Here is a 23249-nt window from a genome sequence, read left to right as displayed (position 1 = left end):
TTCACATGAAAGGATAAAAAGAATACTGGGATACAGATTGTCTTACCTTCTCCTCTGAGGCAATTGTGAGTTTGTCACTGGATATCAGACTGCACACCTGCTCTACACCAAGATTGAGGTATTCTTCACTAAGCACAACATCAGAAAAGTGCTGTTCTGTTTGGGGGAAAAGAAATACACTAACATACAGCAACAGGTCTCCACATGTTTAACAAGCATCAACACAGCAGGGGAAAACAGAGGAAAATGAATATGCAAGCTATTTTATTCTCTCTAGAAGCAATATATTGACTTAAAACCTCTTCTATAAGTTAAAGCTTGGTCTCACAAATAGCTTTTATATTTAAATATTCCTTAACTGAAATATTAAAGCACATTATACTAAAAGTATTGTAGCAATTTTCAGATGCTTGCTTCATCTCAGAATACTTGTCTTTGAGAATTACCTAAGTCTCATTTTACTAAATTTGTACACAAAATACAGAAAAAAGACTCCAGAGTCTTTATACTCTGTATGTTGTTGACAAACATGTTTTAAATTTGAGGTTTGACATGAACAATGGTTGATTCTTTAGAACCAACCAGCAATGTCATACAACAAGTCCTGGTGCATCTCTCAGAGCTTGTCCAAGGTCATAAAATATTGCATATTGCAATCTCTACAATGTGCAGAAGGTCTGTAGATTTTCCTAATTTTTTTTAAACCTAATTTTTTTAAACCTTTAAAACTTGAATAAAACTGAAAAAAATTAGAGTTTCCAAGTTGTCATTCAGTTATTCAGTTGTCCCCTCCCTTCCTTAAAATTGCTTTTTATGGCATTATTTTGCTTAAAAAGTCATTCCATTCAGTAAAATTATTTCTCCCCTTCTTCTGCTATTCTTAACAGAAGTCAGAAGGGACAACTGTTACTAAGAACTTAAGAACTGTCTCAAAATTAGAATAAATAAAAAGAGCCAGCAAACATACTCAAACCAAAGAACATTTTATAGTCTTTTCAATTCCTGTATTAGTATTACTCTAACTAAGACTCCATACTTGAGAAAGTTGCCTAAGTTGTTTAAAAAAGTTAAAGAATGCTAAATGCTTAAGCTCAAGAAGTCTAATTCTTCAGTTCGACATTGCAGGGTACAAGAAAACAGCTGTTTTAAATGCAATGATCATCAGTACAAGACCCTCTAATTCTGCAGCATTCTCTCATGATGGACAGGTAGTATTTTCTGCAGTACTTCAGGCAATGGGAAAGAAAGGATGAAAATAAGTACTATTGATTTTTATAACATCCCCATTACTTTTCCACTCTACAAATCTTCTAGTATCTGTTTGCTTTTCAGAAAAATACGCAGTTTCTCAAGCTAAGTATCTGATGAATTTTATTGTTTGCAAATAGAAATTGAGAAAGATAATTTGTATAGATTACCTTTACAATAAACTCCAAATTTTAGGTGACAGTGTTACAAACCAGTATGCCTGACTGTACTGAGAAGCTGAGTTTGGAGGCAAGCAAAAAGGGGAAGCAACATGCATCCAAATCTCAAACAAATCTGAGGTTCTGAAGCACTGTTCATCTTTTCTTGAGAAATACAATGCAACAGTGGAACACATCCAACAGGATATATTTCATAAATCAGAAATACCTGGTTGATTTTATAGACTCACATACAAAAGCCTTGCTTTTTAAAAGTTTATTTCAATTTATGTCTAAATTAAGTAGGATTAAGCATTAAGTAGGAAGATCCACCCTCTAAACCAGGAGAAGCGAAAGTTGAGAATTTTCAAAGTAATACAATGAATGTGAGGCTGTCTCCAGTTTTCATGCTAGACATAAGAACTATGGAAGAGAATAAAAAAAACTCCAGTGCTTGAACAAAAACTGTTTTACTGGATGTCAGCCTCTTAAAACATAAAACATGGCACATGGTCAAGGGAAGGAGTGAAAAAAGGAGAAACACTAAACCAAACTATTCAATCAACAGCTATAGATCCTCAGGTGAATGAATTATGGACAAAAGAGAAATAGAGGGGATTTCTACATAAATTTTAGTCATCAAAAAAAGAGGTAAGGTGAAATAACTTGTCTTGTAAGAATCAGATCCCTTGTTGTCTAGCAGACCATCATAACTGATTGATAGATAACATTTGGCAGAAGCCAGTTGCAATTATACCTACATGGATAATTTAATATAATTAAAAATGGAAAAATAATAAGGAAATGTAAAAATCAATTAAATCCACCAATGGCAATTTATGTAATGCTGGTTCAAGTGTTGAAGACAGAAGGCTTCATTATATATAAAAAACACACTTATGAAATTCAAACTTTTTGCATCCTTTTAGCGAGAAGGATATCAGCATCTTCGAAATAACATGACTCAGTACTAAAATTTCCAGAAATCACACTTGTATCCTCTTTTCCCAATAACGATGAAAAATAGTACTGGAGGTGTGTGGATTTTTTTGCCTTCTGGGTTCGGATTTTTATTATCTCATATTACAGTTCCCATCCTGAGAGCTTTGATAATCTCAAGATATTAACATCAAATATGATGAAAGTTATGCTTAAATGATTAAATATTTCATGTAACTGTCCCCTGTAAAATCTCACATTATCTTGGTTTTTATTTAGTGCATTACAGAACATACTTTTTTCTTTATGAACATCTCTTAGAGAAGCAAAGAGAGAACTACCCATATGGAAGTTTCCATGAGAGAACAAAATAATTTTTTTTTCCCAAATCAGAATTTTCCACACAGTATGCAACTTTGACAAATTTGTACTGGAATCCTGCCCCATTTCTTGCCTCTTTACCCAGAAATTGAAGCCAGCTGGCTCTAGAGTCTGGCAGCCTGAAAACAAGCTGGCTTAGGACCTGCAGAGGCTTGGCTTCTAAATTCCCACTTCTTAAGCAAATAGAGTCCTACTTCTTTATTATCAAGACTAATCTCTGACTTACAAAAAAAAAAATCAATTTTAGGACGATTCTAAAATATCTGTTCCAATTGCATATGAAAAACAGATTTTCACATTTTTGCAACTGAGTCAGTTTCTGTCTGAATAGCTAAAGATCTGTCCTTGTCTGCCCTGTGCCAGTAGGGTGGGACAAATGAAAAGAAGTCATTAACAACAGGAAAAGGGCTAGTAACAAAAATGTCTGGAAGTACAATAAACAATGCCAGCATGGAAAGCATAGAAAGAAAATAGGAGCTGTAAATTTACCACTTTTTGGTATTTGTTGTTGAGTCTGGAGCTATACATGCACATTCAGCAAAAAGCACTTGACACCTCTCCTATCCAAAAGGCACACAAGTCTGGCTATACAGATAGCGGCATTAACTTTATATTTTTCAATTACATAGGAAGGAAAGCTACATCTGAAACCTTCCCAGGGTATTTTATGCTTTAAACATTTATGGATTAATTCACAATGTCACACTGAGATTTTTTTGGCTTGGGACAAAAGGCCTTTGCTATTGGCCTATTTTAAGGCACTGGTCAAACAGGAGCCCCAGCTTTGCTGCAGAGGTATAGACACAAGTTCTGCCAATTGGAGAACCAGCAGAAGCTAAAACTGCAGAATCACATTTTTTTCCAAAAAAGCTGATTTATTTGCAAATTTTATACTTAAATAACTGTTTTTAAGAACATCATGAAATTCACAACAGCCAAGGCAACAGCAGCATAGCAACAGACATTGCTACTCAGAATAGAATCATAGGAATGATTCTGACAACTCCATCCTTTGCATGCCAGGCATATAGATGTACACAAGAACAGTCCACAGAAGACATGCACACTTCCAAGGCTTGCCAGGGCTCAAGTTTCAGACTAAGAGCACCAGAATCAAGAATGCTGTTATCCCAAATACAATGCAGCAATCCCTGCATCACAAAACACGCTAGAGTTCCCTAACAAAAGAATCTTTAACATCTCAGCACAGCGCTAAAAGTCAAAAAAGTTCACTGTGCCACTGCCACAGGTCTCCCAATGCCTGTATGCAGTGGGTGAAATACCTTATAATTCTTTGGTTAAAACTAAGAAATGTGTCAAGACATAAGACCTGGGGTCTCTCTAGTCCAAGGTGGTGCACCCCTTCTCATTAAAAGGTTTTACCAATTTATCTTCAGGTTGTACACAACATTACAACACCTATATAATGCACCTCCTTCTCAGGAAAAGTTGTTATTTTGTGAACATCCTTTAACACTACGTAAGACATATCCCAGACCAAAACTGAGGACAGACTAGCAGTGCTGATGCCACATGCTCTTCCTAGGAATCCTCACAAAAGGAGAAGAGGCCTCAGCTGTACACAGTCTGTGACTGTGCAAGTGTAACAAGACCCAGAGCAGGACTGCTTGCTGGAACATCATGAGGACATATGGCATCTCCAAGTTAAATTGCAACAGAAGCTCATTCCAAGTAACCTGTATCAATTGTCCACTATTTTCAGATCACAGGTGCATATAAATGACTCTCCTAGAGATCTTGCTCTCTGCTGCAAAGGACCAACCCACCACAGGAATATGAAGCTCCAAATTTGATGGAAGTTGTATTTTCATTCCCACTGGAAGGAAGTTCTAGAGTTTCACTTTTCTAATAACTTCTGATCCATTGGCACCCCTTTGTTTTTTTATTATCATTGTGTATTAGCAGAACTATCTCGCTGCCACTTTTTTCTAAACCCAAAGTAGCAAATGTAACAAAATAAAGACTGGGAGAAGTTACAAAACAAAATACTTTTCATTTTCTCTGGCAGGAAAATATTTTCACTACCTTTTTCAATCTAATAATCCTTTTCTGTACTCATTCTAATTTCTGGAGCCTTAATCCCAAAATGTGTGCTCTGGGAATTAAGCTGCCTGTGATACAAAGCTTAACTCTGAAATGGCACAGCCATGTATTTTTGGCTTAGACTTTGAGAATTTTTTTTCATATGTAAGAAAGCTGTGACAAAGTACAAAGAGCCATTTGAGATAAGAACAGGGGAAAAAAGAAGCTATGATGGCTGAGATAAAGGCAGTAAGTAGCCTGAAAATTCAAGAGCAAAAACATTGACCTGAAAAGGTATAGAACTGTATGAAATGAAATCAGGGAGTCAGCAGACAGAAATTCAGCAAGACTGATGATGAGCCAATTCCAAGGAGAAATGAAGGCCAATGCTTCCTCCTTGGATCCTTTTATCAGGAGTACTGAGCATTCTGGTGCTCAGTGTAGTATCTTGCATGTCCCAACTAGGACCAACAAATAGCTTCCCTCCTCTTTTCACTTGTCTGTGTTCTGCTTGCAGACACTCGCTGTGCACAGCAAAGGATGCCTGAACAAAGTGACCCAGGGAAGGAGAGAGCTAACAGGTAGACATAATTCCTGTGCTCTCAAAACACATTTAACCAATACTGCACTCAAGGTCTTGCCAGGGTCTTAGAATCTTTATTTCTAGAAAGTAATCTATACAAATATTAGCTTCAACTACTAAACAGAACAAAGATTGTTCAGAAGTAACTTAAGGAGTTTAGAGGTTCAGTTTAGAAATAACTAAGGCCCAGTCAGAACAGAAGCTGGAAAAAATAATTTAAAACTCAAGCAACAGCTGTATCAAAATGTGTTCCCAAAAACATTAAATATCTGAACATTAACTCTAGTTAATAAGTGTATGTCTTGCTTTCTATTTCAAAAACTGTAATAGCTTTTTGGATTTAATAGTGTATTACTCAAAGACAAAAGGATTTAATTAAAACCTTTTGCATAGATGTCTAAATAGAAATACCACAAAGTCATTCAGTCATGTGCACACCACAACTTCATGAGTAAGGTAGGCATTACAAAAGCTTGTACTTTCAAAAACAACCTGAAAAGCTTTTGAATTTTTTAATTGATATATCAATCATTCTTGATGGAAATACTATAATCTCCTGTGAGTTAAAAAAATCTATACCACAAATCAGCATTTCTAGGAATGAAGACAATTGAAAGCATTCATCAAAGTCCTTGCCTTTCTGAGCTCTAAATTTATTCAAGGCAATAAAAAGCCTATTATTTCAACCTGATTTGAAGCACTTAGTGCTCTATTTCAGGAAAATATTCAATTTTAACTCTGTACTAATTGCTAATTATGCTAATTGGTCACTGTACATTTAAGGAAAGTTATGAAAAGCAATGCAGTCGTACGTATTTTTTTCTACAGCCTTATCAGGACATTTAATTTTTAATTCTCTTTTTTTTATTTCTCTTGATCTAAGCCTGACAGTGCTAGGAGGAAGAAGGCAGAGCAAAGAATGGACCTGACTATGCATTCTGACTACACACAGCATATTTATCTCAAGAGTGAGAACAGACTGTGCATTGCTTTAAAATCCACCCCACAGACACAGCAAATACACAGTAGGAGTTAAGCTGGCAGCTTGTCATACAGGCCAGCAGTACTCCAAGAATATGATGACAATAAGGGAAGCTTTTGGGGGGAATTTGACGGAAATGGAAGGTGGTTTGGTTACAGGAAATATAAGGTTAGTACCAAGCATGAAAATAGGAGAGCTGGAGAGAAAGATTCAAATGGATGAGACTACAGGTACCCTTTAGAGTAAGAAATTTCAGGTCTTTGGCTAGATGAGCAGGATTTTCAGAAGATAAGTTGATTACATAATACCCAACATTACATTTCTTGCTTCTTCACTGGTGCAGTGCAGGGTCTCCCCCTCTTTTCAATGCCTTTTTCTTTTTTCTTCCCCCATGTAATTCCTACATTGACTTATGGTAGTTGTCAGGATTTTAATTCTTCTTTCCCGATTTCCTCCCCTAAGTGACGCTGCAAGATTTTAAACAGAAAGCTAGCTTCTTTCTGCATTGGAAATGGCTTGGACCCTGCAGAGTTAGAATAGTCTGTGAAGATGCTGCCCCATTCAGCTTAAATATAACTGTGGGCCAGCCAGCACATTTTCTTTCTCTTGAAGGCATTCAGATCAAATGCAGTTTTCATCAGGAGATACATGTCTGCAATACCCTGGATAAAACTCAGGTTCCTCTGAATCCCACCCACACTGACACACATCAATGTGTGCTCCAGCAATGAGAACTTGCCTGCATATGTGTTGGCCTTGCTCAGGAGATCTGTGCATGCATGCATGTCAGCAAAAGCACGAATCCCCAGGCAGTTGATAGGATGAAGCTGAGATTCCAAAAATTCACAGCAAGTCCTCTTCACATCCTGCAGTTGCAAGAGACCAGCTGCTGGGAGCAGTACCTGAAAGGAGAAGCAAGAGCTGGTTAATGTCCCAATTCAATTCTGATGTTATACAAGAGTATTGAGAATATTAAGAAAACAAAATAAACCATTAAAAAACCAAGACCAAAATAAAGAGGAAGATTTCAGCATTCTGTAACTGAGGAAGTTAAAACCCAGCAGGAGCATGATTTTACCTCCCTACAGATACCATTTAGAATAACAAGCAACATCTCTACCATTGTGTTCACTGGGGAACTCGTTCCACAAACTGTAACTCACGTTTTATTTAAACTCTTCCCAATATTCATTCACAAGTTCCCTTCTTGCATTTCCCAGCATTTCATAATTACATCTCATTTCCAAGCCTTCAGTGTTGGATATTTTTAAAAGAAAGTTTTCTAGACCATGACAGAATATGTAATCTTATTTGCATGCAAGCAGTGGACACTGTACCATTTTTTTGTCACCATCAAATATAAGCATATTTATGCAAGAGATTCCAGTAAGGACAGAATTCAGACTTCCCCAGAAGTCTGTGACCATCTTGGAAGAATAATAATTCAAGACTGTCTGGCAATCAATATAGACAGGAAAAATAAAGGATCATACATTTAAGAAGAGTTTGCTTTGAATATCAACTGTTAATGAAGGAGAAATGAAAAAAAAAGACACAAACGTGATTGCACTCAGATACACAGACTATTACTAAGGAAAATACTTAAAAATTAGTTTAAATCATAGATAATTCTTGAAAATATTTAGTAAGTCTAACAAAGTAAGTGGAAAAGATGTAATAATGATAAAAGTCAGTGTCATGCAATTCCAAACAACTCTAGTAAGCTTAAAGGTTATTAATTACAAGGTTGAAAGAGTACAATGAAATAGTTTTATTTTAGCATATGGTTATATAAATGTTAAGATAATATCACTAATGTTAAGATATATATATATATCTTAACATTATATATATATAATGTTATATATATATAATGTTAAGATATATATATAATGTTATTATATATATATAATGTTAAGATAATATCACTAATACAATTTATATTATCAGAACACAGTATGATTAGTTATAACAGTGAATAGATAAATTCATTTGCTAGTTAATTCTAAGATAAGATATAATCATTAACTTACATAGAAAAAATCAATTCCAGAAATCTACTACAAGTATTTATTTACACAGCTTGCCCCAATGAAGCAAACATTTCATACCTGATCACAAATTTGGTAACTAATTCAAGGACAGTCTTAGATAATTTTAGGCACATTATCAGTATAGTTGAGCAAATAATTCTGAGAACAATCCTTGACTGCATAAATGGATCCAGTAGAAAAATTTGTAAAACCATCATCAAATCAGAATACAAAATGGAAACATGAAATTTGAGAATGGCATGGAGAAAATAATTTAATATTTGTATTCACAGTTACCCTGGCATACCTATATGAACAGTAAAGGAATGTTACAAGAACCAGATTACTCTTCATTATGGGAAATTTACTTCAGTTCTGAGATCACTGTAACTGAGCTTGCAAAGTTAGAGATTTCAATACATTTTAATTATCAGAAAACAAAACATTCAAGTCTAAATGTATTTTACATTCTGCTGCTAAAAAGGAAAAGAGAAGCAAAGTGCATCAAATTTATCTCGTTGAATTACACATTGGGCTTTGGTTACTAGGCAACAAGAGCTGTGATAACATCTAGCTATTTTCATTTGTACCTATAGAAGTGTTGGTCTGAAAGCCATAACAACCTGCATTCAAAAATACAGTTCCATCATAGTCAGATTTACTCTGCTGAAGCCAGGGACAGAACTAAAGAGGGACGAAATACCAAAGCAACCCAAACTCCTCACAAATCCTTCAGAAAAAAAGAAAAGAAAAAAAATACTATATTAACATTGCGGTATAGATTAAGTTTAATTGCTGCTGACTCTAAACTGGTCAGTTATAGCTCAGATCTGTTCCAAAAATAGCCAGCAGAGGGTATCATAACTTTCCTTTAAAGATCAAAAATACTGTAATGCGCATACTGCTTTGTACTGCAAGAAATGCAGAGGTGGAAAAAAATCTCCGATTTCTTGAAAATATGTTCTATGAAAATATATTCTCAACATGGCTAATTTTTTTATAATCAAAGAAAACTGAATACATTATTACTACTGATGGCAAATAAGAAATTAGGTATTCTCTTTCTTTGTGTCAAAATCGTGGTGATGAATCTCAGAATGACTGCTAGATTTCCTAGAGCAAATTATTTAACCCTTATGAGCCTGTGAAGACTCTTCCCTGGTTATTTTCTTTTGGTTCTCCTTCCTGCAGTGACATGCCTATTCCCAAAGCTCTGTGCACCCATCATGCCAAACACATCTTTCCAACCCCACTGAGAAAAAAAGGACTGTGACCAGGTGCAAGTATTTGTTTTAAAATCCACCTGCAATGTCACCTGCACAGTCAGGAGGGATCTACTTAAGCCTGGAATGTGGGTCCATGTTTTCACTGGAGTAAATTCAAGCCCTTCACAACTCAATTAAATCATCAACCTGTAAATGAGGCTGCTGCCCTTTCTTGTGGTCCTTCAGGTACCCTTGACATACCAGGAGTATGTCAAGGGCTAAGGGTACTAATGATGCTTGCAGCTTTTCTCCCTCCTGTTTTTTCCTAACAGCATTATGACTCTGTTCATCTTTGTGCAGCTGGAGACATTCACCTCATGTGGCTGAAACCTGTGTTGAGCTTGAAAGTGAGGAGCAGCTGGAACAGGCAGGCACCTCTCCAGGTGCTCACAAGCCCACCAGCTCAGCAGGAACACACTTACAACAGTCCCAAAGAGATACAGCCTGCCTGAGTGATGAACAAACCTCCACAAGGAAAGAAGGCTCAGAGGAGATGGGCATGGGTGGTGAACTCGAGGAAGAAATACAAGAATGAGCATCTAGTGGCATAAAGGCAAATTTATGTCCATATAAAAGGGACTGGAGGGTGACTTTTCCTTTAGGTATATGGCTGTACCAGTAAGTCATCAGGTTATGCAAACAGCCTTAACTAAAATAATTACTAGCAGGTAAGGTGTCCCTCTGCTAGTCAGGCCAGCATGGGGAGAAGATGGTATGTGACACAGCTCAGTCTCACAAAAAGCATAAAACCAAAAAAGCAACAGAAGGAGCTCTCCAGAGAGCCATAGGCTTGAGAGGGCTTTAGCCCACACATTCCTTCCTCGTGAACTGGAGAGGCCCTCCATCCTGGCAGTGGGCATGTGTAGATCAGTAATGGGAATCACTTTTGCATAGTGATCCAAATGTATATTTCAAGTGCTGTGTCATGCTTGTGTTGTGATTTCAGCACATTGCAGTATGTCTCTACTAAATCAAAACATAACGCTATGTAGTACCAAGTATCTTCAAAACAGTAAATTTCATGGCAATGATTAAATGTCCCCCAAGGACTATCCAGAAGAAGCTGGTCAGAGCAGCTGCCCTGGAGTGCCTCCATACCAGACAAGGGTATTCATCCCACCTGAGGGCTGCTAGATGACCTGACAGGCACAGCCCCTTGATTGGTACCACTTCTTCAACACACAAGGTTTCAGTGGCTGCCCTGCTGGTTGAGAATGGGGGAACAAGTCCAGTGGAAGGAGCCACAGGATGATAAGAGGGCTGGAGCATGTGATATTACAAGGAAAAGCTAAGAAAACTGAGTTTGTGCAGCCATAAAAGAAAAAAAGGGAGCCCTTATTACAGTCCACAGCTACTTACTGTGAGGGTATAGAAGAGTGAGCCAGAGTGTTCTTGAAGATGCATAGCCACAGAACAAGGAAAAGTATGAACATAGGAAAATCTGACTGGAAAAAAAAAGGAGTTAGGTTGCTTTTTCTGTTTTGTGTTCTGTTTTGCTGGGTATTTTTTAAGTGAGGCTGATTAAGCCCCAGAACAGGTTGTCCCAACCAGCGGCAGAATCTCCATTCCTGGGAGATATTAAAAATTCAGGGAACAGGCCTCTCAACATGCTTTTAAAAAGCTCAATAAAAAGTAAAATTTAAATTGATTAAAGCTTTCTGCTGGTTAATTTAAATCAATTTGATCCAGTAATTTTATATCCATCCAAGCTGTCCTCTTTGCATTCCTTTTTTGTACTGTGAGGTTCTCCAAGACAGACCATGTTGTGATACCTGACATATGAAGATGCTGAAGACAATATTTTCTTCAATACTGCTTTCAAATTTCTTGTAATCATCTTAAAATTTCTGCCAGGAATATTTGCTGAAATTCAAATTGATACCCACCAAAACCACATTAAGATCAATATAATGTCAATAGGAAAATAGTGACAGATCACATTGCAGGTTTTGAAAACAAGATCCCACAATATAAACAAACCCAAAATTTCTCAGAACACTGAAGCATTTTTCAAGCAAATAAGCCAATAAAAATCAGAGCAGTGTATGCCAAGAGAAATGAATAATGTGCTGTCTAAAATAGAAATTCCATACTTTATTGCATGGAGAGGAAAGAAAACAGATCTGAGACATTAGGAAAGATACTAATCGAGGAAAGCAGATGCATGAGAATCCAAACACACTACAATACAACATAGAAGCTCACAGAAGAGCAAGTTAGCTCCTCTCTAATCACACATATTGTGTATTTTCAGTTACAATATTAAAATGAGATAAATTTCAGAGAACAGCAGTTATGTTAATGCCTGTAATAAAGAAATCTTGAGGAAGTAGATTAAGGTTTAACATTTATTTTTAAGTTTTAAATAACCATTTCAGCAAACTAAGCTCCTTCATTTGCTGTTTACATTATCATAGCACGGGGAAGAAGGAAATTAACATAGTGGTTAAATATAACCCAAATGATCTTATTTTTTTTATTCTCATCTACATGCATCTGTGCCGTAATTAAAACTGTGGTTTGTAACTGAAGTGTAATCTAAATTCTAGTGAAATCATTCAGCACAGCATTGAAATTATGCTATTTGGGAGTATGCATACAAAAACACTAAAATAGACACAAATATTTTAAGGCATCTGTGGGACAAAATGTGGAAGTTTCAATTTTGGAAAATTCAGCCCTGCTTGAATTTCTGTCTGAACAACATGTGCATGTTAAGCACGGTGTTCCAGTGTTAAAATACAAAAAAAAGAGGTTGCACTGGAATTAAAGACATGCATGAGCTGCAAGTTTAGAACATGATGTCATGAAGCCTATGAAGTATACCTTCTGGATATCTTAACATCCTCAAGGCTATTGCACAATGAAGACATGGATGTATTAATTTTTCCTTTAGCTTAATGAGCCCTATGCAAATAAAAATCAGGTGCAGGTGGCAGTTTCATAGCATCACAGGAGGGAATCAGATCACAAAATAGTCCCATTCCCTCACATTCCCCTTGTACTAGATACAAATTGGTAGAGCACCACTTCAGTAGAAAATGATTGCATAATCATGAAAATATAGTATTTTAAATTATTGACATGATCTAAAAAATACTAAGCAGCTCCCAGCTTGGAAATCACTGTGACAGATTCAAATGAAGGATAAGGAAGAAGTAAGTGTTTTACATATCTGCTTTTTAACTTGCATCATAATCTGCACTTAAGAGTCCACTTCAGTTAATGACATGCAATTGATAGGAAGTAATTTGCTCAAAAAGCAGCTTTTGAAGAGAGAGCACCTTAAAAGATTAGTCTGAACGAACTACTAGTTATTAATAAAAACATTAGGTACAGAGGTGGGTTTTCTGTTGTTTTCTTGGGGTTTTTTTGAAAGGGGTAGTTGTGGAAGTTTTGGGAGGGATTTGGGATGCAGTTAGTGGTTGCTGAAGTGCAGAAACAAGATCTATGAAGAAAAAGAAATTACAGAAGAGTCACTTATTTAAGTAATACACTATAATGAGGGATATCCATCTAGTCTACAAGAGAGAACCATGCAGTCTTGCTTGGCTTCAGGGTTCTCCTACTTCTTCTCTACCAGAACAGTGCCTTAATCACCACATGAAAGTACATTTTGGCATAAGCTTTCACACAAGAGAGACAGATTTATTTCCTAGTCTGATGGATATTTTTGTTAATAAGCAGAAGCTTCACCTTCTTCTCTTAACACATACTGGCAATAGAAGAAATTAAACATTCTCTCACTTGGAGTAAAACATAATGAACCTAAAAAATTTTAAAGTTTTACATTTTTCTTTCAGTGAAAAAAATTGCAGACATTTTGATTTTATAGGAACAAAGTTCTTGATTTGAAGTTTGGCCACTGAATTTAAGTATGTGTATAGTAAGTAATCTAAAATGAAAGCTCAGAATCCTTCATCATACTTTAATTAACTCAGTGTTTAGAAGATTACACAGCTGCATAAAAACACCATCATATTTTCTTAGGGACAGCATAATTTAAACAAGACTAAGTCGAGTCTGAACAAAGCTACTTCTGATATTGTGTCATTCAGGAACTGGACAATTTCTTCTTTAATTACAGCACCAGAAGTGCTATGCAGTCAAATCATATACATAGCTACCCTGCAGAAGGATTAGGAGAAGCTGAAAAGATTAAGTAGGCAGGATAACATAACTCACACTGCATGGTTTGCTTTCTTCCTGTAAAGGCTGACCCACATACAGAATCGCTGCATCAGCTGGCGCTCGGAGCTTTCAGGGAGCTTCTGCCATGGCACTGAGCTGCAGCAACTCAGCCTCCAGCACCACACCAGCCTCAGCCCACACCCCACTGACACACACAATCACTTCGGCTATGCCAAAGACTGCTACGATAGAAACGTCGTCAAAGGATTGCCGAAAACTGAAGATGCAAAGGGTTCACAAAAAACTAAAAATGTTCATTTGCTGTTTCCTGAAGTATACAAAAAATCTTTGATGAGGTGGGGAGAGGGGAAGGAAGGAATTGTTGGTTTGCTGGGGGTTTTTGTATGCTACAGGATGACTTGTGACAAACAAGGTTTGTTCTCCTAGTATAACTAAGCATTTTCTGGCAATTTAAAAGAGAGGGCTTGAAAGGCCATTTGCAAAAACCTGGGCAGGAAGCAAACAGCAGCATAACTGGGATAGTAGATTGTGAATTTTGCTTGCTCTATTATTTCATTCTCTGGTACAGAAGATATATACTACCAAGTCTTAAAGTAATACAAAACCAAGAACTAAGGACAACAGAAATAGCATGAAGTAGAAATTATTTCTGTGCATGGTGCTTATCTTCAATACAAAAATTATGTCAAGATTAACATCTAATATGCAGTAAATGGTCCTTCAGTGGACTCAAAACACATTTGATTACTTCAAGCTTTTACCATAATTATGTTTTTGTAATTTATTAAGATAATCTTTTACTTATCACTCAGTTTCCTACAACAGACCATAATTACATTCTAGAAATGTCACGGAGGATTTCCTCGAAAAAAAGCATTAGGCTTAGTGACAAATTTCATAAATGCTTTAATCTAGAGATGTTGTACTTTAAAAATTCAGGTATGTAGAGCAAAAATTCCCAAAGTAAATAGCATCTACAGCTTCCCATTTGATTTTTCTTTGCAGATGCACGTTTAGTACATACATTTCACGATTTAAAGCACAACCAATATCAAGAAAACAGAAACATTTTCAAGGAAGCCTTTATGCATCTTCCATCTTACATGTTGCAGCATGTCCTGAACCTACCTGCAGGTAAGAGAGGTCAACAGTGCAGTCTCTTTAAGTGACTTCATTTACTCATAATAAGCACCTTGAATTTTACAGGGAGGTGGACAAGCACACATGCATTCATTTGAGCAAATGACCTCTGCACTTTAAGTTGGCAAGGGCTACTTTTCAGATTTTGCCACAGGTAGCTTTATGGTCATACAAAGAAATAGAGACATGGATGCCTACAGCAAAAGTTGTGGCTGAGACAAAAGTAGCTGCTTTCATCCAACTTGACTAGAAGCACCTCTAGCATTGCCTAGCAGTGGGATGATTTTCAAGACTCAGAAAAGTCGTACAAACTGTCAGTCTGAGAAGGCAGTTTATACTCCTCCATTATTAATGTTTAGCTAAAGGGCAACCACATCCTAGCAAGGAAAGATGAAGGCATCAGGTTTTGGGATCACAAAACTTGTGATGTCAATACTAAATGACTTCTGATTTACCCAATGGTCATCATATCTGATACTCTTTTTTTCTTCCTTTTTTTAAAAATTATAGAATGGCCTGGGTTGAATGGGACCTTTAAGATCACCTAGTTCCAATCCCCTGCTACAGACAGGGACACCTTCTATTAGACCCTGTTGCACAGAGCCCCATCCAGCCCAGCCTTAAACACTTCCAGGGATAGGGAAGCCACAAATTCTCTGGACAAAGAGTCTATTCAAGTCTGTAAACTCTTTCAGGCCACACCATACTTAGAGCTTGTTGCTGTAATTCTGCTCAATGGAACCCCAATCCCAGGTGGACCATAAAACAAAGAGTTAAAAATATCTTCTAGGCTAGTCTAAAATGTCACAGTTTTCCAGAAGAATATTTATATAATAGGTAAAATCCAGACCTTCTAAAAAGAAAAAACAACACTTCTCCCTAATCAACTGCACGAGAAAAAAGAGAAATCTGTTTCCTTCTACAGAAGGAAATGGCAACATTTTTGCCTTTGTCTAGCTCTGCAACAACCAGCTAAGGATCTCCTCCACTCTGGGTCACACTGGAAACAATTTTGGCATCTGGTTTGAGACAGAATCTGTTATGTCCTCCATCCTTCCCCAGTATGTGGTTAAACCCAGTATTTACTGAAATGAAGCTTCACAGCACTGCTCTCCTTCCACCAGCACCATCCCTTCCCCTGTCTTCCCCTCTTCTGAGGAAAAGGGGAAAAGGAAACCTAGGATGGAGAAGATTAGTACAGGTCAACTCAACCCAGATCTGGACCTCATATAGTCTCACCTAACTAGGGAGGTAAACCTTAAGAGGTGAAAATACCTGCTTTGAAACACTATCTAATCTTTGCTTTGATAATGCTTTGAAACACTGTCTATCTAATGGTAACACAGGTATCATTTCCAGGGTTCACAGGTAATTATTTTCAAACCAACCAGCACAGATAGAAAGCAGCACTGCTCACCTTGGTACCCTAAACAGCTGCACTTACGCATTTTGCAGCAATGTTCTATTCATTTAGAATTGCACTCACTCACCTTAAACATACCAACAACTCCATCGATGTACATATATGGTTTTGTGCACTCCTCTTTAGGTATTCTAAAGAAAAGCTTGTTATCTTCCAGCATAAATTAGTAACTCACCCTTTTACCCTTTACAAGTGTATGTAGAGTCTTTGAAACAAATAGACACTGGAAGAAAAATAAGAGTCCTATTTTAGTCAACTCACAGTCAACCTAGAAAAGGCCTGGATTCCCTTCCTCTCTCAAATGACAGCTTTTCCATGCCTTTAATGGCTTTAAGCCTTTCCCCAAAGCATGCTATTCCTGTCATATTTTAGACCATCCAACAGTGTTCCAGGTGATAATGCAGATTTCTACAGTGACATACAGATAGTGCTGTGCCATTTTTTATGCTCAGATTTAAAGACACTATTTTACAATAGCAGAAGTTTTTCTAAGGTGACTTCAGTATGTTATTCTATACTAGGAAAAGCTGTTAATGTAAAACATAGCAATATGTAGGAGTAATTCAATTTTTTTCTCTCCATGCATTACTTTACACTTTCCAACATTAATTTTGGTCTGTGATCATGATAGCCTGACATCTAGCTTAGCTAGAAAGCAGTGAGATTTTCTATTTTTGTCTGATGTTGAAAAAATACTTAAACCAGTTCATTACCTACATGTTTTGCTACCTGCTTTCCAAGACTAAAGGAAATAGGTCCTTTGGAAGCCTGTGACACATTACAATCACTTTGATAGCAAAACCCGACTATTTATTCCTATTTGTTCCTTTCCTCCCTAGGGATTTTTGATCTATTTATTGCTCATCATGTGACAATTTAGGAGGGACTATAACTAACTTGACTTTCAAAAGCCTTTGATATGGTTATTTCTGGACCACTCTAAGAATTACAGAAGGTTTTTAGCTATGCACAACTCATGAATAGAATTCTGAAACATATGAAAAGTTTGAACTTTCCTTATCTCACCTGCCACTAACAAAAAAACAAATCCTTAATAATCTCTATAAGGCTCAGGATCACTAATGACATTGTGATTTACTAAAACATGAGCTGAAATTCCAAGGAATAGCCAGTTATAGACCATAACATTTTCATACAGTCTCAGCCACCTTGCTTCAAAAGTTTCTTTTCTGTGGGTACGCAAGGATTATTTTTACAAATATGTCTATAAAATCCTATTTGCTCTGGTGATTGGATGTTTTTATTCATTTGGTTTTGCACTTCACCTTTTGACCCTCTCTCTAAGCCTATCCTTGATGTGTAAGAGGACGCACCTTGCACAGTCTGTTGGCGTAACTGGGACTTTCTACCTTAATTAGTTTTTGGCACCTTTCTCGTGCATGGCTCTGAAAGCCCACACGCTCTCCTAAATCACTCATTTAAGAAACAATATGCAGGAAATGAATAGATGTTATATTTAGAGCTGAAGTGCTGAGTAAAAGTGTTTTATTCTTTTTATCATTTAAATTAAACATGCCTGTTTAAATCCCTCGGTGACTTCCCATTCACCTCCCACAGTAATCAGAATCACATGCTTCTGAAGTGCAGGATTACAGATCAGTATCTCTTCTGTAACACACTCCTGCCTCAACCCCACTTCTCTCTCACCCCATCACCTCCTCCAAGAGTTTCTGATTCATTCCTTGGCTCCTGCTTAGACCATGCTGACATAGCCAAGCTACAAGCCTCTTCACTGCCTTTGCCCACAAGTCTCTTCCAAATAAGCAGAAACAAGTGGTTTCATAAACCTCAACCCACATTCTCCCTCCCACAAAAAAAAAAAAAAAAAGAAACCCAAAAAACAAAACCAAAACACAAAAAACCAGAACACCCAAACATCTTCTGAAGGTACAGAGATTTTGAGACAGGGGAAATCTGTGATTCAGTCCACAAGACAACAATCTCTCTCTGGAAAAAGTATGACTCTCTCTGCCTCCTACACACGCTGGCACTTGATAGTCCAAGACAGTCTTTTACAGTCTTGGGACAATTTTAATTCACTCCTCATACCTTTTGATCCACATTTTAGATTAATTTTCTCTCTGGTGATCATTCTCAGTTCTGTTTCTCCCTTGTCTATTTCTCTTTGGCAACTAAAGCCAGTGTACAACAGCTCAAATGCCAATTCAGGTTCATCTTTTCATTCTTACAAGGCTCATATCCTTCTGCCTACTCAATTTGCTTTATGAAAAAAGTTCTTGGATCCCCATTCAGATGGCCAAAAAAAAAAAATTAAAAAGCATCATTTGGAGGACAGAGAGAAATAGCAGTAAGATATCTGCAGAAAGGAAAGAAAAAAAAGGCAGGAACATAAAAATGTGAATACCTCAGGAGAGAGTATTTGCCATATCTGTGCAACATCTGGTTCTGGTGGTCCTGCCACCATTTTTCCCTCTGCCTTGACCACAGCTACAGCTGTACAGACACAGCAATTGCTTTCTCTGCAGACCCCTTTTGCTACTTACCTCATTAACTTCAATAACTTGTATAATCTGGGGGAGGACACAGGAAAGAATTTATCCCTAAATGAAGTAGTATGAATTGTATTTATTCAGTTTGTCTTAACAATACAAAAGATATTGAAGAGACAAGTCCAAGAGACTCTTTAGGAAGACAGCTGAACTCAAGAGAGACCAGAGACAGCAGATGAGTGTTTCTGGCTGCACTGATCCGTGGGGCTGGCAGTGTGCACTGCACACATGTGATTGTGCACGCACCTACTGCAAAGGCATGCTCAGCCTCACTGCCAGGCTGGAGCTTGCAGATACAGAGCTGCAGCCACCCAGTTGTTATCAGGCTACCAGCTTCAGCAACCCTTAATGCTTTCCTCACACTGAGCACACAGTGTGATTTCCTCCTGTCACATACCACCAAGCAAGCCAGATCAGAAGCGGAAATCCTTTAAGAGAGCATCAAACATCTATCAAATAAGCGTGAGGCTTTGGAACACATCTTCAGCCACATCAAAAACCCAGTTCCTCAGTTAAAAACAAACATAGGGGAGTGACAATATAGCAACTGCAGTGATTCTGCAGTGCACAGAATAATAATGTGCCCCCAAAAACAGGCAGTTCTACTTTGCACATATATAATAGCTAAAATCACAAAAGATATGCTATAAAAAATAGAGTTTAAGAAAAATACAATTTAAATGCATTTAAAAATTGTCAGAGAACAAAATATTAAATTTTTCAGCAAAGCTGTTTGCTAAGTATTTTGGTCAGCAGCTCTTAGGTGAAGCTTATTCATTTAAAGTGCAAATTAATGAAGCTTATATTTGTAATAAAATAGGCCTGTAAAGACATCATGCTCTTCTTTTGCCTTCCCTCCTACACTCATTCTCCTGACAAGCAGGCACATATAAGCAAATGAAGAATGCCTACTAGGATTATTTCAGTGGAAAAAATGAGATCATTTACTGTTGCCTGACATGTCTTACAATGCATATAAATTCAAGGAATGTGCCACTGTCTCTCCTCCAGCTATGCCACATATTAGTTATGCCCTCATATTATTAAAATCCTCAAAGCTGTTGTCATAAATACAAAAATAGGTCAAAAGGAGGCAACCAGATGGTTGCTTGAAGCCTTAAGTATAAAATACATACAATAGCAAAACACAGTGGTAGTCTTTCAGCACACAACCAAAGAGCACACTATAAGGCTGTTTAGTCCAGCATTAAGTTCTTGCCCAGTAAGACCTAATGTTCATTCACATGTTTCTGTGAATAGGGTTTGCAATGAAACTCATGTCAGCTGGGATTTAAGTACCTCTCTGCAGTGTCAGCAAGCCCCTAATATTATTAGAACTGTACTGTCATAAAAGAATAAAAGTGAAAGTTTGGATTACCATGTAGTTTCAACACACATCAGAATTTAAAAAATCAGTTAATCCTGTTTTAATCATAAACTCATTAGGATGAGCCAGTTTCATAAAGTATTTTAACCTGAATAACTCTTAATACAACTTCAGACTTTGCCAAAGCTTTCATAATTTAGTATCTATACCACAGCAGCCAAAGTGGAGATGAGCAGAAAGGCCAAAGGCTTGTTTATTTTTAAGGCTCTATGAGATGATCCAATAAAGAACTCCATCTCCTCCCAAAGCTTTAATAATATCTGTGTCAGGGAAATAAGACCACCAACCATCAAATAGTTTTTGACACTCTAATAGCTCGATTTCATAAAACATATTTTGAAAAAGAAAATACTTTCAAGAACTTGTGCAGTTGCCTGAAACCTCTTAAGAAAGAAAGAAGTGAGTTTATGGACAGAACATTTTAGGTTTTCATGAAGGCAAAGCAAAAAGTGATGGTAAAATGAAATATGATGGTGGAAATATGGTGTTTTCAAGATTAATCTGATTCTGGAAAAAGCCAGGATATGGCAGACAAGGGAACCAAAGCCCATGACAAATATTTTAATTATCTCAGAAACAAGCAGGATTGTAACCTGTCAACTCAGGGCTCAATAATTAGCACCTTACTCATGATATATTGAAGGCAGGAAGCCAAATCTGTCCAAAATTTTATAGGAGATTATTTGGGAATCAGAATTCGGTATCAGCTCAGAAAAATAAAACTATATGAACAGCTTAAAAGACAGCTGTACAGTTTTAATGAAGATTTGGCCTACCAGTCTGTCTAAAAGAACACTGGGATATTTTACTGAGAGTTGCTGGCAAGTTAAATTTAAGTCACAGGAAACAAATTCACAGATTTCACCTTTAAAGATGCTATCAACAAACTTTAATGTAAAGTCAAAGCTATTTTCATTTTTTGAAAGAATCTATCATGGCTATTGACAGGGAAATCAGTGCAATGATTTCCAATGACACCATACACTTTTTTAGGAGCAGTAAAAGAAACAACTTATACTCATTTACTTAAAAAAAAAAAATCTCTAGAAAGGAAAAAAAAACCAAAACAAAACACAACAGAATAAATATCGCTGTTAACTTCAACAGGATTGGTACTATCTGACCTAACTGCATTCTTCTTTAGAAGCATGCAGACTTTAGCAATAAATCAGCTCAGAGGAATACTCACATGGTCCAATACCCTGCTCCAGCCCCTAAGATGTAAGCAGGCATGTACTGCAGGAAAGACTTTGGGAGCTAAACCAAAATGGAGCGACTGTCTCGGCACTGTGGAGATGCAAGAGGAAATCTGTACAAAGAACCAGTGGGGACAGGACAGGGACAGCCACAATGACAACCAACTAGCTTAAAACATGCCTCAAAATTCTATTCAATTAATAAATACTATAGGGATGATTTTTTTAAATGCTTTATCAGGAAAGTGTGGTTAGTAAATAGAGGCAAATGCAAGCAAATAAAAGGCCTTTATGAAACCAGGCAGCAAACTTCAGAGATGCCAACCTGATTAGCCTGTGGTACTGCAGCAACAGTTTTATTAAGTTACTTGCATCTGCTAGAATGCTGTGTCTGCTTCTAGCTAGAAAAACTGCTATCACAACCCATGCTGTCATCACCAAACTGCACTGTCTAGAACATCATCATCTATTTGAAATTGCTGCTAATTTAGAATAAACTCTTCTTTAGGAGCCCTGCATTTCAGTAGAGCGCACAACTGGGGATGCACTGGACCTGTAGCAAGTGGTCTCTTGGTGACATGCAAGGTGTTAATCATGACCAGTAGGGATGTAATTGCCTAGATCCAGCCTGCCAGCACCTACTCTTCTCAAGATATACTTCTGTTTAAGCTGTTTCACTTTCCCTGATTACCAAAAGCTTTTTAAGCAAGAGGTAACTAGAAGCACATCTGTCAATGCATCAAGATCAGACATTCTCTTCCTGCCCCTTTTAGGTTTCTAAGTGTGGCATTTTTTTCCACACATCTATTTCTTAGCTTCTCTGAAGGAAAATAGCCAATTCCCATAGAAGCAATTTCAGCATTACCTTCTCTCAAACCAGTTTCTTACATAAAATATGTATTTTACATTTGAAACAGAACCTACTGCATTATAAGATTCAGTGAAAGCTTCACAGGATTCAGTTCAGTTGAATAAATATTTCTTTTATCTCTTCCACCCACTAACACAGCAGCAGGCACACTTCCAGGACACAGAATGCATGTCTCTGTTCAAGCACTGAATTCAACTCCCTCCTCTTACAATGCCTAATCACACATTTGTAAAGAACCTTTGCAAAGTCAGCCTTGGATTCTAAAAAGGAAAAATCTACCCCAATTAACACAGAAAACTTCCAATATTCATAAAGAAAATATATCCCTTTGGATAGATCCCTTTGAAATGGAGGGACATCTTCTTGATCCAATAAGGGAAAAGAGAAGTTCTGTAGTGTTTGAAGGTATACTTTATTGGCAGGCTCACAAACTCCTGAAAAACATTCCAAGTTAGATATCTAAAGTGAAACTAGTTCCAAAACACATGCTTTATGCTCTTCACACGTCACAGTATATGAGTTAACTCATATAAAGACAGTTTAGTCACCTGTTCATATACACAAAACACTTGTTTTCAAGGATAAAGCTTGAAAAGTATCACAATATTACCAGCATTTTGACTCTCAGCTGAGATACAAAGTTACTATGGCTCTTAAGATTACCAGAATATAAGCTCTATTAATTTGATCATGTATGTGCTCAAAGACTGTGGCAAATATTAAGTAAAGAGATCAGTCTTATAAACTGGCTTTTATAAAGTAATTCTGCATTTTCTTCAAGCTAAAAGCACACACAAAAAAAAACAACACTGCTGTTGTTCAGCTGATGTGAACTCTCTTTTAAATTAAACTCCTGTGAACTGGTGTACCTGACCCTTAGTAGAAAGGGTACTGAAGGAAAGAATCTGAGACTATCA

General features: G+C 37.0%; 1 protein-coding gene across 3 annotated transcripts in view; it reads right to left on the bottom strand.

Annotated features, from left to right (window-relative positions):
* Positions 1–23249, bottom strand: part of KLHL2 (kelch like family member 2) — a 54426-nt gene that overhangs the window by 12845 nt on the left and 18332 nt on the right. For all 3 annotated transcript variants that reach the window (XM_054632554.2, XM_077177277.1, XM_054632557.2), the window contains 2 exons: positions 7074–7236; positions 47–156 (listed from right to left, as the gene is read on the bottom strand). In XM_054632554.2, coding sequence (XP_054488529.1) covers positions 47–156; positions 7074–7236 — 273 coding nt within the window. The remainder of the gene's footprint in view (positions 1–46; positions 157–7073; positions 7237–23249) is intronic.

This window comes from Agelaius phoeniceus, chromosome 4 (genome assembly GCF_051311805.1).
Source record: "Agelaius phoeniceus isolate bAgePho1 chromosome 4, bAgePho1.hap1, whole genome shotgun sequence".
NCBI classification, from domain to species: domain Eukaryota; kingdom Metazoa; phylum Chordata; class Aves; order Passeriformes; family Icteridae; genus Agelaius; species Agelaius phoeniceus.
The sequence above is the reverse complement of the archived record's forward strand: the minus strand, read 5'-3'. Positions and strand labels throughout refer to the sequence as shown.